Source organism: Globicephala melas, chromosome 4 (assembly GCF_963455315.2).
Source record: "Globicephala melas chromosome 4, mGloMel1.2, whole genome shotgun sequence".
NCBI classification, from domain to species: Eukaryota; Metazoa; Chordata; class Mammalia; order Artiodactyla; family Delphinidae; genus Globicephala; species Globicephala melas.
In genome coordinates this window covers 71122602-71138944 of record NC_083317.1, presented here as the reverse complement: position 1 = coordinate 71138944, position 16343 = coordinate 71122602, and the positions used below count along the sequence as shown (strand labels likewise).

The following is a 16343-nucleotide window of genomic DNA, read 5'->3' as shown; positions in this document are numbered from 1 at the left end:
ACTTAGGGGAATTCCCTAGCAGTCCAGTGGTTAGGACTCAGCGCTTTCACTGCCTGGGTTCAATCCCCGGTCAGGGAACTAAGATCCCTCAAGCCATGTGGCATGGCCAAAAAAAAACCAAACTAAAAAAGAATGACTTATGATTGTTACTTCTCAAGCAAGAGAAGACTGTTAGAATAAATTACAACAGTTCAGGAATAAAAGGTACCTAATTACTTTTATTTCTCTAAATCTTAATTTAATCTTACACATGTAATTATTTCAAACTCTAGTGGCTGAAAATATTAACTGTTAAAATTAACTGTTAATTAAAATTTTAAATTAATAAAATAATTAACTATTAATCAAATTAATAAATGTCCTGAATTTTGTTGTTTGTGTGTTTTAAAGCCACTGTGAACAGAAAACTACTACTTTTAGTCAATTCCACCTACAGAAAGTCTACTTGCTTGGATCACAAAGCAGTTACTAAGACCAAACATTTGCAGCAATAAATCCTAATTGTATACAAAGTACCTAGAAGAGATAGCTTTCTGAAAGTTGGCTCTGCAAATTCAAAACTCTAAAGAGACTCTAAGCTTCATACCATTCTATCGGACTTTTGCTGTCTGAATGTGTGGCAGTATTTAGCTATAGGTTTGAACTGTAATTTCTTCACCTGACCACTCCTTTCTTAAACTGTCCACTATCTCCATCAGCCACAATGACCACTTAATCTAAAAGTATCACTGTAGAGAAGGATTAACAAGGATAATCTCAGTGAGGATTGCTGGGGTATTATGAGGAAGAAGAAAATGAGTATCTGAAAAAATGGTACAAATGAACTTACTTAAAAAAAAAAATAGAGCCACAGATCTAAAAAACAAACTTACGGTTACCAGGGGGGAAAGGCGAGGAGGGATAAATTGGGAGATTGGGATTGACATATACACAGTACTATACATAAAACAGATAGCTAATAAGGACCTACTGTATAGCACAGGGAACTCTACTCAGTACTCTGTAATGACCTGTATGGGAAAAGAATCTAAAAAAGAGTGGATATGTGTATATGTATAGCTGATTCACTTCGCTGTACAGTGGAAACTAACACTTTAAATCAACTATACTCCAATAAAAAATTTTTAATTAAAAAATAAAAAATAATAAAAGAAAGAAAGAAAACTAGTATCTAATTTGTTCCCAGTTAGCTTAAGTCCAGTTTTCCCCAGATAGTTCTCCAGACGCTATAGTCCTCATAACCCTGACAGGTATCACAGGTATGTACAAAAGCTGGTGCAAACATTCACACACATGCATGTATGAGCACACCCACACTTCCAACACAGGCTACCTGAAAACAGCGAGGCCACTGATACTGAGAGTCCATTCTTTGACATGTGAGTCAGGTTAGATCCTTCACTACCATCTGTATAATAATGATTATAAAAGGGTGCCCTTTAGTATTCAGACAGGAAGTAAACTGATGAGAATGACAGTTCTATACCACATGTTCCTGGAATCAGGACTTGACTTTTGCTCCAAAAGATGGCACTGCTTTTAGAAACCTACATCCATAGTTAGGTTCTCACGTTGGCTTGGGAGACAGTTACTGCTGCCTCCCCAAACCAGCCTAGCCTTAAAGACCTCATAAGGCAGTGGTTATCAACCAGGGAGGATATTGTACCCACTGCAGATATTTGGCAATGTCTGAAGACATTTCTGGTTGTCACAACTGGGGAGAAGGGTGGTATGCTACTGGCATCTAGTGGGTAGAGAAGCCAGGAATGATGCTTAACACTGTACAATACACAAGACAGTCTATCACAGCAGAGAAATATCTGGCCTAGAGGTTGACAAGCCATGTCTAAGGTCTTTTCCTTTAAGGATTTCCGTCTGAACTGACTAGAGAGTTAGTTGATTAAACACCTCCTCTGGGGCCACAAATGCAGCAACAGTTTCCAATGGGAGTACACCTCATGCCACCCCCAGGCAGGCTATTTCAAATTTGGCTCCTTTCAGTCTGAACAACTCCCCCTGGCTCCTTGCTTTGCTGCAAGGAACAGACTTTATAGTCAAGTGGACTGTTCCACACTCAGTGAAGTAGCATGTTTTAGATTTACCTTATTATTACCCACATGAAATTCCAACTGCTGATCCTGAGAGAAAGGGCAGAGCCCTCCTATTTTCTTCTAATTTGGAGATCAAGTCAATCACAGACTGTGGTATAATAAAAAATATATATATATATATATTTGGTCTCTGTCCAGTTTCTGGCACAGAGTTCCTATAACCTTTGGAATTTCCTGAGTGATAAGAATGTCTGTTATTCATAATGAGCCCCTTTCCATTATATCCGAGCTTAAGTTAATGAAATGACTCATGGGGACACCCAGATAGCTTCAGGATGGCGTTGGCTGCCAGAAGAAAAAGCTATTTAGAAGATCAGACCTTTTAGCCCCACCTCAGGAACTCAGTTGCCACTGGCCAATGATTTAATCACTCATGCTTACTGAATGAACCTTGATAAAGATGAGGTTTGGAAGGGCTTCCTGGTTGGTGAACATATCGATGTACTGGGAGAGTGGCACACCCTGACTCCATGGAGACGGAGGTTCCTGTGCTCAGGATACTTTGGGACCTTGCCCTATGTACCTCCTCTTCATGTGACTACTCATTTGTATCCTTTATAATAAACTGTAATCATAAGTATAGCGCTTCCCTGAGTTCTGTGAGTCATTCTAGTGAATTATGAAACGTGAGCAGGGAGTTGTGGGAACCCCTGGGTTGGTAGTTGGCCAGGGAGAAGTACAGGCATCCTGGGAACCCCATTGGCAGCTGGCATCTGAAGAGGGAGCCATCTCGTGGGACTGAATCCTAAAGCTGTAGGGTCAGTGCTGACTCCAGGAATTAGTGTCAGAATTGAAATGTAGGACACTCATTTGGTGTCAGAGAACTGGAGAACTGTTGGAAAACCACATACAAAGGAAAAAATGGAGTTTTAAGTGACTATCATTGTTATAAATAGAAATCAGATGCATTGAGGAGAACACAGAAGGAAGACTTCCTGGAGACCTGGAAAAATATGTGTAAAAATTGTATTTCTGAATGGGGAAGAAACTCAGCTACCATACCTGGAGCTGAATGGGTTCTCGAGATTGGCGTAAACAGGAAATCAGAGACTCATGCAGTAAAAGATCTATTTACCATCATGTTACAATGGAAAACTAGACACAAGTCATCTCTATAAGAAAATTAGTCTTGCTTCCAGCCATGGGGGAAGAACTTACATCCCTGAACTGTCTGTTTGGTTTTCCATCTGTTCATTTGTTGATTGCACTGACAGGAAGTTGAAGAAATTTATGATTTTCAGGAATGGATTAACCCATTAATCATGGGTTAACCTGATTTAACACAACTGCCTTTCCAGATAAGAGCCCCTCCCCTTCTCTAAGAAGAAGCTCACAACAAGAGTGTGATTCTGCTATGCAAATTAGCGCTGGTAGGACAGAAAATAAAGCTCCACTTTGTAAACTTCATTTTTTTTTCCTTTTTGCTTTTTCCCTCCCAGTGACTCTTTCTGTCATTTTCTCTTTGGATTATAATAAAGCTCCTTTTAAACACTTTGAAACAATTTCAGTTGTGTTATAGGACACAAGAGAATAGAATTCTAATTTCATGTAGATGTGGGCTAACTCTGGACTGCTAGTAGGAGGAATTAGAGTGAGAATCTGAGAGAAAGGTGCAACTGAGGAAGAAGCATCATGGAGACATCAATAGCCATCCCACTCCAATGGAATACTTCCTTTTAGTGTTCTTTTCTGCTTAAATTTTAAATAGGCTTTGTTTTTAACAAGAGAAGTTATCTCTTACAACAGCCGACAACATACCATAATGAAGCATAATGAAGACCCCCTGCTTAGGGAAAGCTTCTCAGCCTATGATTCCAAATTAAAAGAAACAATTAATGAAAGTTCCCTTGCAAAGTGTTAATTCATACCTTGGATTTCAAATTCATCAACCTCATCAGCAGAGCCAGAGTCAGAGAACTGTGCTGAATCACGTGAACTGAACTGGGAGCTGCTGGAAGTGACCCGAAAGCCTGTTACATTAAAAAAAAAAAAAAAAAAGTAATAAATAGGACAGAAGAGGTCTCCTACTCTTTTTAGGGTCACAACAAAAGGGACCTGGTATGACTTGAACATAGAAGTAAATAGAACCTTGGCTGGGAGTTATCCTGGGGAAATGGAAACTAGCTCTTCTTGCTAGTTTCCCCTTCTTGATTGATCCCCTAAAAAGTTTCATGTGAGCAGAAAGTACCACTCCCTGGAAAGTGAATCTGGAACCAGTGGCCTTAGTTCTCCTCATATCAGAAACCTATTTTTTGGAAGATATTTCTGATATATATATATATATTATTTTTTTTTTTTTGAAAATGGTAAATGCTAATTTTAATAACAAAAGTTGTACTAAATGTACATGAAAGTTAAATTAACACAGTATAGAAGAGAATAGCTTAAATAAGCTGGGATTCACATATTACAATAACAAAGTTATGGCCAAATGAATTGAAGACATGAACAGTTCTCAAAATTCTCTTTTCGGCCTACTTCCAGAAGAAATAGCCAGGCTTTTTTCCTATGCATAGTTTTGAGCTTTGTCTATACCATATATAGTAGAAAAATAAATTCTTTAGCAACCTAGAAAGTTTATAAAACTCTTAAAGTTTAATTTTCTTTGCCAGACATGCCGATGTTAAACTGACAGCTATAAATTAAAGCTATATAAACAATAGGTATAATATAGAACAAGTTAAGAATACTACATTTACTAGATTTTTCTTTTTAAAAATTACTATACTTTCTTAATTCCTGTGCTTTGCAATAGGAATAATAGGGACTTTGTTTTCTTAGAAAAGATAATAACATGTAAGAGTATAACACAAATAAGATAATTTATAATATACATGTAGAGGTAGGAAATGGATGAGCTCTAGGACTCTGGTCTGGTAGAAAAAAAGAAAAATTAGAACAACATAGAAAATCTTTCTGACAGCAGAGGAACCCTTGGCTTGTGTATAACATCTCACATGAACATACGAAGACAAAAAAGAAAGCCCACGAGGTACTAAGTCTTATCCCGAAGCCTGAAGAGGCAGGAACAGGCGTTCACAGCCTCACTCACTTCCATTCTCAGTCTCCTGGTACACAGGGAGCAGATTCTTGGTGCGGATCTGCTGGCGACGAAGGCGGATCTTCTGCTTCAGTTCCTGGATCTCCCTGTCACTGTCCTCCTCCCCTTCCTCCTCTTCTAGGCACTGGCTCATCATGTTGCACTTCATCAGCTCAATGGCAGCAATCAAGGATTCTGAGATGCTGAAGTGGGCATTTTCCTGGGGAAGAAGAGCGCCAAAAAGGGGACATCTCACTGATTATACTCTTGGAAAGTAGCTTCCAGAATGCGCATTGCTTTCACTCAAAACACCCAGGGGAAATGCTCCTATAATGAAAGCTGATGGCCAGAAAACCTGTTGCATATTCTCTTTGCTCTCGTATCTGGCCATGCCTGGCCTTCCTGTCCCACTTTCCACATAAAAATATGACAGAGAAGAGGTCAGGTCTTTCCTAAAACCATACACTTATATACAAAGTATTAAGGCAAATGTGATGTCTCAAGATAAAGTGCTTTGTAAGCTATAAAATGCTACAGGGACATCATTTATCACATATCTGAGCCTTAGAACAAAATATAGAAGTTGATTCTGGAGACAGTCTTTACCCAAGGTTCCAGGATCAAGGAAACAGTCATCATGTGACTAAAATTCAATGTTTCTCTGTCCAGGGTAGCTTCTAAGACAAAATCAGTAATATCTCTGGACTCAGTGAGGCGCATAGGCTCCCAGAAGAGCTTTCCAGAGACAGAACTTGTTGAGCTTATCTTTACTGTGACTTACCTGTATTGTAGTCTACACCCATGTTATTGCTGTGTACCCAAAACCTCTTTAGGACAAATGGCACTGGAGCCCTCAGACCAGATCTCCCAACTCATGGGCTTTTCAGTGGCTCCTTAGAGTCCTCACCTTTTCCAGGTCTGCACAGCTGCCAAAGTCTTGCTCAGACAGGTAGCTGATGAGGGACTGTCCCTCTGATGGTCTTCGGAACATGCCTTCTCCTGAGCACAGGTACTGACTGCCCTCTGTGGGAAAATGGAATGTGGATGTGAAAAGCCCTGCTTTGAAAAGCAAATCTTCTTTACAGACAAGCTTCTTTAAGAAGTCTGATGATTTTAACACTGAAGATGCTCCCAAGACTTCCCGGATAACAGGTTGGAAAGATGTCTACCTTCTACAGGAATTTCTCTGAATCTCGGAATCCCAGAGCACTAAGCCCCTGGGTTAGAGAATGGTGGAATAAATGGAGAGCGCCTGGAGACAACCCTTTGACCACCTAAAGTTAAAGATGACATACTCGTCCTCCTACCCACAAACAAAGAAACCAAAAAACCTGTGCTGTGAGTCAGACAAGGAAAGAAATGGCTCTCCCTGTGGATGATTTCTATGTGGAGCCTATCTTCGGTAGTTAAGCCTAGACACTCAAAGGCCTCTTTTCAAGGTCTCTCTCACCCACTCAGAGAGCCATTCCAGCTGGCTCACCAGACATTCACGGTGATAACACCCATAGCACGAGACAGTGGGACCCCTAAGGCAGAGAGGAGCAAGAGAAATGGCAGGGTAGTGTGATTTCTGGCACAGGGGTTGAAAATAATGAAAGGGAGGGTGAGACTGTATGGTGTGTACCCTCCACAGAGCTAAGATGAGCTACACAGCTCAGAGTGTGGCAGGCATGGGGGGACCAGAGCAAAGACATGATTGCAGCACTGGCCTTCCTAGTACTCACTTACCATACTCCATGTACAGAGAGCTGGGTGTGCTGACTTCACTGCTTTGACCAGAGTAGGACAAGGGGCCTCTCAACTTCGACTTATCACTGCAGGATTCTAGTGTCAGTGGCCACCAGGGAGTAAAAACACACATGCGAGGTGAGCGACACATACATTCCCAACTTTGGAGTTTCAATATTTAACTGCTCCCATTCCCAATGCCCTCCCAAACAGGAGAGAGGCGGCACACCAACAGGGAACAGTCCAAGAATGCAGGAACATATGGAGGAAGGGAGGTGGGAAGTCGGTATATTCTAAGGGGAAAAGAGAAAACATGACCTGGAATGTGGCAACACAGAGGTGAAAAAGAATCAAATCAAAGTGGATTCATGAATTTAGTTCTCTCTTCTTCCATCTTCTTACCAAATGTTCCAGGAATATCAGCCGATTTCTACCCTCTTGACAAACCAATTTAGAAAACAGTCCTCACATGGAGACAAGCACACTGAAACTTTTCTGATAACTTGACACTAGACTTTAAAACAATATCAGAAGGGTTAAACTCACTAAACAAACACTAGGATATGGCCTCTCTTGCACCTGAAATGTAAATTTGTCATGCCTACAAATTTAACCCACTTCTGAACTGGCAGAACAAAATAACACCCAGCAATGTCCTTAAAAGCAGCATCAAGACAATGTTAGAGAAGCCAAGGATGATGGCCTTGTAACCAAAGGGCTCAGCCACAGGGCTGTAGACCCAGCCTTCCTGGAGAAGGAAGGGAGAGGTTTCATGAGAAGCCTGGCAAAGTAGGAAGTGTCTGGGTAGCAGTTTTCAAGGAACATTGAGAGTTGAGAGTGGAGGAATAGCAGCAGGCATGGTTCACAGGAAATGGAAACTGATATTCTCCAAAGGGAAACACAAAATCCCCAGTGCCACAGAAAGAAGAGCAGGCAGCAAAGCAGGTGGGTGCCTGAGAAGTGAACAGGATGCGCTGGGAGGACTAATGATTGAGCAGCATCCAACCCATTTCCTTGACAGATGGTGCCAATTTGTCAGCTGCTCCTCTCACAAAAAATGCTACTACGTGGTAAGTGATAACTCTGTGTTCCCTTGGTGGTCCTGGCAGTGGGCTCTGCTCCTCACAACAAACCAGCAGTCACCATGATGACTTGGTAAGAAACCATGATTTGGAGGCAAACTTTGAGGTCCCCAGTCAAACTCAGTGCACAACACAAACTCCAACACCAGAACCTTATTCCTTTACAGCATGTAAAGGCCATCCAGCCTTTGCTCACTGAGCTCACTGCCTCCTGATGCTACCCATTCAACTGATCAGCTCTAATTCTTAGAATTTCCTCATACTGACTTGAAATCTGTCGTCTTACAATTTCTTATCTCCTCAAGAACAACAAGACTCTTCTAAACAAAGGTCTCGCAGACTTGTTCCTCTTTAACCTCTTTGCCAAGCTAACACAGCCAGTGGCTTCACCCATTACCAGGAGGCCATAATTTTCAGTTCTCCCTTACCGCTCAGTCTTGCAGACACATTCTAGCATCAATATCTCCATGCATGATGTACCCAGAATGTAACACAATATGCAGTTTGAACAACACTGTGAAAACCAAAGAAACAGGCTTAAGTCAATAGAAAAACCTTGTGCAATGGCTGGAATGAGGGGGTGGGGGAGAAATTTACAGGGGAAGGAAGACAGGTGAAAGAAAAAGGAAACAGGGGACTCCAGGAGAGGCAAAAACATGCACTCACATCCAAGACCACAGAAAGAGGAGAAAACACATTCTGGTGTTAAATCATGGAAAATAAAGTAATTTGTAGTAAGTATTCAGTTATAAGAAAAATTCTGCCACTGATTCATCATGATGTCTTAGACAAACAGCAGACCTCAGATTCACCTTTGGGCAATACAGGCTTGACAAGTCTTGATTCTATCTCCTGGATGCTGCTGAGAGACTGAATGAGGCATTTGGAAGTCGTGGGCAAAAAACGTATCATGCAAAACAACGGTATTATTTTACCAACAGGTCTAACCATAACTACAGGACCAGGCCAGCCAGACTTGATTTGACACCAGAATGGAAAAGGAAGTTCGAAACTAAGCAAGATGGTCACAGAGGAACACGAGGAGGTGGGGGTGGGGGCTGGACAGACAGGACTGGCTCCCAAACCTGCAATGGGATCTTCAACTATAATGGTGATACTCCTGGGGCCTCCTGTATGTAGACAGACAGGTGCAGAGGAAAGTCCAGAACACGAGAATAGAGAGTGAGAAAAAGAGCGTCTTCTTATCTAGCAAAGGTTGGGGCTTAACTCCTGAGAGGGAACCCTAGTGCAGAGGGAAAGATGACTCGTACGAGAAGCTGCACATGACCCACACTCCCTCAGATCCTTCTGCTTAGGTTTTCTCTGGCTCCCTTTTCCAATGCAGGTTCCCGCAGTTTCTGGAATCCGCATGGATGCAAGAATGGGGGCAGGGGAGTTTTACATGCTCAAACACTAGTAGCCTGGAGTACAGTAGACTGCTCCAGGAGATGTGAAGTAAGGTCTTCACATCTCCAGGTCTGCTCCAGGAGATGTGAAGTAAGGGTCTAACCCAAGTACTCTTCACATCTACGAAGGCTCATGGGAAGACAGGCTTTGATTGGAGACTTTTGTTCTAACGAGTTCCAATGAGCCAAACCACATTCTTGAGGGGAAAACAGAGACAAAAGTTTGCAATTCAGAAGTTTCAGATGAAGGCCTTAGCTCTCACCTTTTAGAAATTATAAAGAGAAATCAATAGCAGCTCTAGTTGTAAAAGGAAATCTTCCTTTTTTGCTCTTAATTTTTTATACTTTACTTTTATATTTTATTTCTGAGGCTTTTCCACCCAGAACTGGCCTTGAGCACAAATCGGCCTTCTACTTGCTTTTATGGAGATGCTCTTACGAATGAAACCCAACCAAAGCCTGCCAGACACCAACAACCTAGGAAAGATGATAGTAGGGAAATGGCAAAAGCAATGACACCACCTTGGCCATGCCTAAGGTGCTCTCTGCTAGCAGCTGGCGTCTGTGTGAAGGAGGTCCTAGTAGCCAAGGCCTCCTTACCCAACTGCCTTTCAACCTGAACTAGTGATGGAGCAGTCAACCCCACTTACTTGTTTACTAGGTCCCATCACCCCATACTCACTACATCTCTAGTGTTAATAAGGAAACCCTAACATCAGTTTGCCTCTCTCTTATTGTTATTATATCCTGACCAAACTTCTCAGGAATCACAGGAAGGGACGGAATTTAACGGGATTATTTTTAAAGCTCATTAGTACTTTCCCTCTGTCTGAGAGATGCATTTAAAACTTGGACTGTGATTAGTCACACTCTCCTCTGGTGCTAAAGAACCAGTGAAAGAATCCAGGAAAGCATTTACTATTTAGCAATGTAGAAAGGAACAAACAGAAATATTCTCAGAGAGATTTCTTAGGTATCCACATTATATTACAAACTTCTCTTTTTCATTTATAAGCAATATACTCTTCATATCATCAGAAACATAACTTCTCTTTCTGCCATCTGAAGACCCTTAAGAAAAAACTCGCCCTTCCACCTGAACTTCAGGAGGCCGCCTTACTGACTACGGGCTGGTGGTTATCATTACCTGGGGCTCCTCTGGAGGCAATGTTGGTATCCGAATGGGAGCGAGTATGGCTCCTCTTTGTTCCACCGGTGACAGTGAGTGTTTGCCCCTCTGAGAAGCTAGACCTGCGAAGGACATTGGACAACTGGCTTTTCCCACCTCCCTCTTGGTCCCCTAGAGAGGAAGCAGCAGAATCTCGCTTCTGGGAGCTGCTGGAGGAGAACAAATTGGAGCTGTTGCTCTCAGCATTGCTGCTGTGACTCTGACAGCTGGCGGTCCGGCCTCGGGGGTCCTGGTTGCCAATGGCCAAGTACTCAGGCCCCTCACTGGCATCACTTGGGGAATCATTCTGGCTGCTGACCCAGGGTGCTTCTAAGGGGCTGGTCAGAGTGCTGGAGCTCATCTCATTTGGGGTCGAGGGGGAGTCCCCGGCTAATGCAGAGATTGGAAGCAGAGGGGCTTGGACGGTTTGATCCTCTGCTGGCGAGACATGTCCTCTGCTTTCTTGAGGTTTCTGGCATGGGCCACAGAGTGAAAAGGAAGTAGATCTTCTTTCTAGGATATAAAAAGAAAGGGAAAGGAAAGGTGAGGTGGAAGCCTTTGGTACCTGTGAAGGGCTTCTCCACAACTAAGGAACAAACTCCCTGTTGTTACTGGGTGCCCAGGACACATGGTGTCACGTCAGAAAAGGCTAAATCGTTCAAGGTAAGCAAAAAATTACTTAGAAGCAGCTAAGTCAAAAGCATAAGCTCTTGGGAGAATGGCTTCATTGCTTATTCGTATGCATTGCCCATCTATAACATGAGCAATAATAGTAACACCTACCTCGTAGGACTGTTTTGAGGGTCAAACGAGATAATATATACAAATTGATTACAACAGAGCCTCGCACATGGCAGGCACTGAATAAATGTTAGCTATTATCATTGAAATGCCTTCTGGCAATGCGGATCAGAAACCCAGGGGAAAATAAAAACATCTCTTGCCTCTGTTACTTTAATGATGCTACTGAATTATCTTAGGCTAGTTGCTATATACCTCTTTAAGATTTCCATATTAAGACATGAAGTTTGACAAACTGCATCAACCCAAGGCTCCATCTATAGCCAGCCTGTGAGCACCCACTAAGTCCTCTGCTTTCCAGGCCTGGGGATACATGTCTTGACTACCCCTTGCTGCCCCCATACCTGAGCCATGATGGGGTATGGATTGGTGGAGGCTAGAGAAGGACCCAAAATAGGAATGCTGAGCATAACTGGTTGAAGGGGTGTACGTGGAACCAGGCAGAGCTGTCAGGCTCTGGCTCTTTGTCACCAGCAGCGGGCTCTCATGCTTTCTGGCAAACTACAAAAAAAAAACACGTGTCAGAGTCAAGGATAGAGGCCCTCAGAAGAGGAGCACTTAGCACTACAGAAACGCTGGTAGGAACTGGCCTTTGGCAGCAGGCCTGAACTGCAGCCAGGGCCAGTAGATACAGCATAGGTATCCTCTATTAGAGCATACAGCTTTGAAACTTCAAAGTCCTGCCATACACCACAGCTTCTGCACTGGAATCCTAGGTGGTCAGACCAGAAATGCTTATCATGGAGGCAGTACAGCAAAGTGCTTAAGACTATGCACTTAGAAGTCAGATACGCTGGGGCTCAAATCCAGGCCCTATCACTTACAAGTTCTTTGGTCCAAACTTTGGGCAAGTGACTTATCTACTCTGTCCCTCAGTGGCCACCTTTATAAAATGAGATTAATGCCTACTTTATAGAGTTCTGAGGATTAAATGAGATGATGCATGTACTGTGCATAGCACCATGATTGGCACGTAGAAAGTATTCAATAGATGGTAAGCAAGAATCGAAATTGAAAAACCAGGAGAGATAGGGGATCCCTCACAAAAGAAACAGGGATTGTGATTCCTTTCTAGTGGAGGCACTGATATTAGTGACGGGATGAGTGAATTAGAGAGTTAATAATAAGCAACATAAAACAACAAAATTTTCTTGGACAAAAATGATCCTGTGTAACATCAGGCCACACTACATCTGACACCCTATCTAGAGCCAGCCTGACTCAAAATCATCCCTCCTCTCCCTAGCATTTTACCAAGCCTGCCCTTAAGGAGGTGCTTACTCAGACTACAGATTTCTTTAAGGATTTAAAAAAATAGACACCTCCCTCCTCAAATAGACTTAAGCTTACTCACAAATAGACATTTTACTTAAATAGGTACTTAATGGTACCTCCTCTTCTAAGATTTTTTGTTTTTGTTTTTGTTTTTAATGAAAGTCTTTCAGTTCACAATTGCCTAAGTGGAGTAGTTTGCTACATACGGTTACATCATGGTGAGGTCTAGGAGGCCAGAACATAAGACACAGATAATTCTTTGGCCACTTTACCATAGATGCATCAATCTGAGCCAGGAGACGAGGGTTGTTCTGTTCCACTGCTTCTAGGCATTGGAGCATGGCCGTGACATGGGAGTCGCTTAGCAGGAAAGCAGTATCTGGGGAGAGAAAACTACCGCAATGATGGAGCCCATTAGGGAGAACTTCAGCCTCCCTGCATGGCCCTGGGAGAAGCTCAGGGAAGGAAAGAGGGAAAAGGCAAAGATGACTTGAGGAGAATTATACCACTGTGGACAGAGGGGAACTAGGGACAAATAATGTACAGAAGAGGCTAAATCATGTGCAGTATAGCAGAGGCCATGACAAGAGGCTTCAAAATCAGAAAGACTCAGATTTGAACTCTGGTTCTGGGTGACTTTGGCCAAGTCACCTAACCTCCTTGAGCTCTGCTTCCCTGATTGGAAAACAGGGGTATCAATACCCAACTCTCAGGGCTGCCGTTAGGTATATATGTATAAAAAATATATAACAGTGATTGGAATATAGGAAACTCTCAGTAAATAGTAGTGACTCTTACTGATTTGCGTATATGGGAGTAGGGAAATACCTTAGCATAAAGCTTGACTGCATTTTACATAGCAAGTTAGAGAGAAGACTAGATACATGTTTCTGATTAGAATCTCTATGGCATCAAGTAAAAGTATGAGACCCTGAGGTAACAGTGGGTCTATAAAGGAAGAGTAAAGTAGAAGAGAATGAGGAAGTACATGTACCAGTACTGGCTATGTGACCTCTACCCACCTGTGTAGAATTTTCTGATATACTGTCTATCCCCCAGCAGAGGTCGGAGCTGGGCTGAGAGACAGTGGCACTGCAAGCTATGCTGCAGCCACAGCTCCGCAACGGCACGCTCACTCATGCCGTCAGTGCTGCTCTGGCCGTTCTCCTGCAAGTTGATGAACTAGGAGGCAAAGAAGCATGAGTCAAAATATACATCCAGGGCTTCCCTGGTGGTGCAGTGGTTAAGAATCCGCCTGCCAATGCAGGGGACATGGGTTCGAGCCCTGGTCCAGGAAGATCCCACATGCCGTGGAGCAACTAAGCCCGTGTGCCACAACTACTGAGCCTGTGCTCTAGAGCCCGTGAACCACAACTACTGAGCCCAGGTGCCACAACTACTGAAGCCCGCACACCTAGAGCCTGTGCTCCGCAACAAGAGAAGCCACCGCAATGAGAAGCCCGCGCACCACAGCAAAGAATAGCCCGCTTGCTGCAACTAGAGAAAGCCCACGCGCGGCAACGAAGACCCAACGCAGCCAAAAATAAATAAATAAAATTTAAAAATATATACTTCCTCGTAAATCCAGCAAGATTGAGGCCTAATGACCTGAGAACTAAATTGAGACAGGTAAGAGGAGGTAATCAGAGATATTTGCCCTCCAGCTAACATCTACAGGTTATAGAGGAAGGAGAGGGAAGGAAAGGATTAATGTCTCCGCTGCTGGTTTGGGCCACTAGAAAGGGACTAAGCAGTTAAGACGTGATATGCAGCTCCTGGAGAGGACAAAGCTGCTGCGTCTGTCTCTTTATGTTGTAACTCCAAAGAGGCATCTATTCTCTGGGTATTCAGAGGAAGAATGAACTTGACATCTCGCCTTCTCTCACAGAGTCCTCTATTTCAGGTAGCCTCCAGAAAAGAATGCAAGAAAAACCTGGGGTAAAAAAATCTAGGAAAAATGCCCCCAAACATTCTTCACCAAAGAGAAATCAGCTGAGCACGTCTTGTTGGCTTTCGCCACAGCATTTCTCTATTTGGAACTTCCTTCTATTGGCTGTTTCTAAAAGCTAAGTCTCATAGTTCAGGATCACTGCAAAAAATGTATGGATGGCAATTTCAGGCAGCTTCTAAGAGGAAATGACTATATTTTATTTTATTTTATATATATATATATATATAAGCAATATATTTTATTTTATTTTTTTAAATTATTTATCTATGGCTGCGTTGGGTCTTTGTTGCTGTGCGCGGGCTTTCTCTAGTTGCGATGAGCAGTGACTACTTTTTGTTGCGGTGCACGGGCTTCTCATTGCGGTGGCTCCTCTTGTTTAGAAGCACAGGCTCTAGGTGCGTGGGCTTCAGTAGTTGTGTCACATGGGCTCAGCAGTTGTGGCACATGGGCTTAGTTGCTCCGCAGCATATGAGATCTTCCTGCACCAGGGCTCGAAACTGTGTCACCTGCATTGGCAGGCATATTCTTAACCACAGCACCACCAGGGAGGTCCCATGATATATTTTAGAGAAAAAAGTTAGAGGGGGGTTTGGTGGGAAAAATAAAGTGATAAGGACAAAGAAATCCATGTAAGAAAATCACTGGGCTCTGGGCTTTTCTCACAAAAAAGGCCAGAGTGACACCTTGTGATTTGGTTCCCTGATCATTTAAAAATAAGTTACTTTTCCAGACATCACCTTGGCAATGAATCTGTCAGTGGGTGTGATATACATGAAACAAGACTGGTCATGAATCAGTAAGTATTGAAGATGGGTGATATTTTGGGGTTCATTACACTCTTCTAATTTTGAATGTATTTGAAAATTTCCATAGGCAAGGGTTAAATAAATAAATATATAAATTTGGCTGTGATTGATGTGGAACTAGCTGTGTAACTCTGGCCAAGTCACCTAACCTCCTGGAGCTCTGTGTCCCTGGTTGGGAATCAGGGGTATCATGCTGAGCTGAGAGGACGGAAGAGTACAGTGCTACTCTACTCTCAAATGCTGTAGGGAACATGTTAGGCTCCATTTGACACTGGTCTCCAGAAACCTCACATTTTTTTTCTATTTGGTGCATCCTCTTCTCCTTAAACAGTCATCAGCATATCAGTCCTACTTACCCCCAACCATTCAGGAAACTTCTTGCCATTTGTCCTAGATTTTGAAAAGCTTCACTCTGGTCCCATATTTGCAAATCTTTTGAAAATAACAAAATTTTTTCAGGTCTTCCCCAGAGGAGGGAAAGTGGCCTAGAACAATGGGTGTGCAAAGCTTATGTTTTAAAGTAAATCATCCTCCCCTCCAAATCAGTCCTACAGGGATAATTTCCTCTCCTCAGTTAATAGGAAATTTGACATATGCCATCCTTCTAGCCTAGGAGACTCTTCATACAGAACATCAAACATCAAAGCCTTGTGGTTACCTTCACCTCTTACCTTCTCCACATGAAGGGCCGAGTGGGGACTGAGCCAGCGGATGTCTTTCACAAACTGCCAGTAATCAGTCTGGCGGCAATACACCTGTTTCAGGGACACAGAAGGTAAACAAATTGTTACCATTTTGGACCACATCTAGTTCTCGTACTGACATTCAAAGAGAGGAAAAAGAAAAGTCTAACTTGGGACTTCCCTGGCGGTCCAGTGGTCAAGACTTCACACACTACCAATGCAGGGGGCGTGGGTTCGATCCCTGGTCAGGGAACTAAGATCCCACATGCCGTGCGGCATGGCCAAAAAAAAC

The 16343-nt window shown here is 42.9% G+C and overlaps 1 protein-coding gene across 10 annotated transcripts in view; it reads right to left on the bottom strand.

The window, feature by feature from the left end:
• The window catches only part of RUBCN (rubicon autophagy regulator), a 66015-nt gene that overhangs the window by 14788 nt on the left and 34884 nt on the right, over positions 1 to 16343 (bottom strand). For 5 of the 10 annotated variants that reach the window (XM_060298197.1, XM_060298199.1, XM_060298198.1 and 2 more), the window contains exons 3-13: positions 16040 to 16123; positions 13634 to 13793; positions 12884 to 12990; positions 11681 to 11837; positions 10515 to 11048; positions 9047 to 9091; positions 6880 to 6975; positions 6059 to 6174; positions 5164 to 5371; positions 3980 to 4081; positions 1334 to 1408 (exon numbers count right to left, since the gene is read on the bottom strand). In XM_060298197.1, the coding sequence (XP_060154180.1) occupies positions 1334 to 1408; positions 3980 to 4081; positions 5164 to 5371; positions 6059 to 6174; positions 6880 to 6975; positions 9047 to 9091; positions 10515 to 11048; positions 11681 to 11837; positions 12884 to 12990; positions 13634 to 13793; positions 16040 to 16123 (1684 nt within the window). The remainder of the gene's footprint in view (positions 1 to 1333; positions 1409 to 3979; positions 4082 to 5163; positions 5372 to 6058; positions 6175 to 6879; positions 6976 to 9046; positions 9092 to 10514; positions 11049 to 11680; positions 11838 to 12883; positions 12991 to 13633; positions 13794 to 16039; positions 16124 to 16343) is intronic. The other 5 variants (XM_030859202.2, XM_060298195.1, XM_060298194.1 and 2 more) reach the window with 4 other exon arrangements.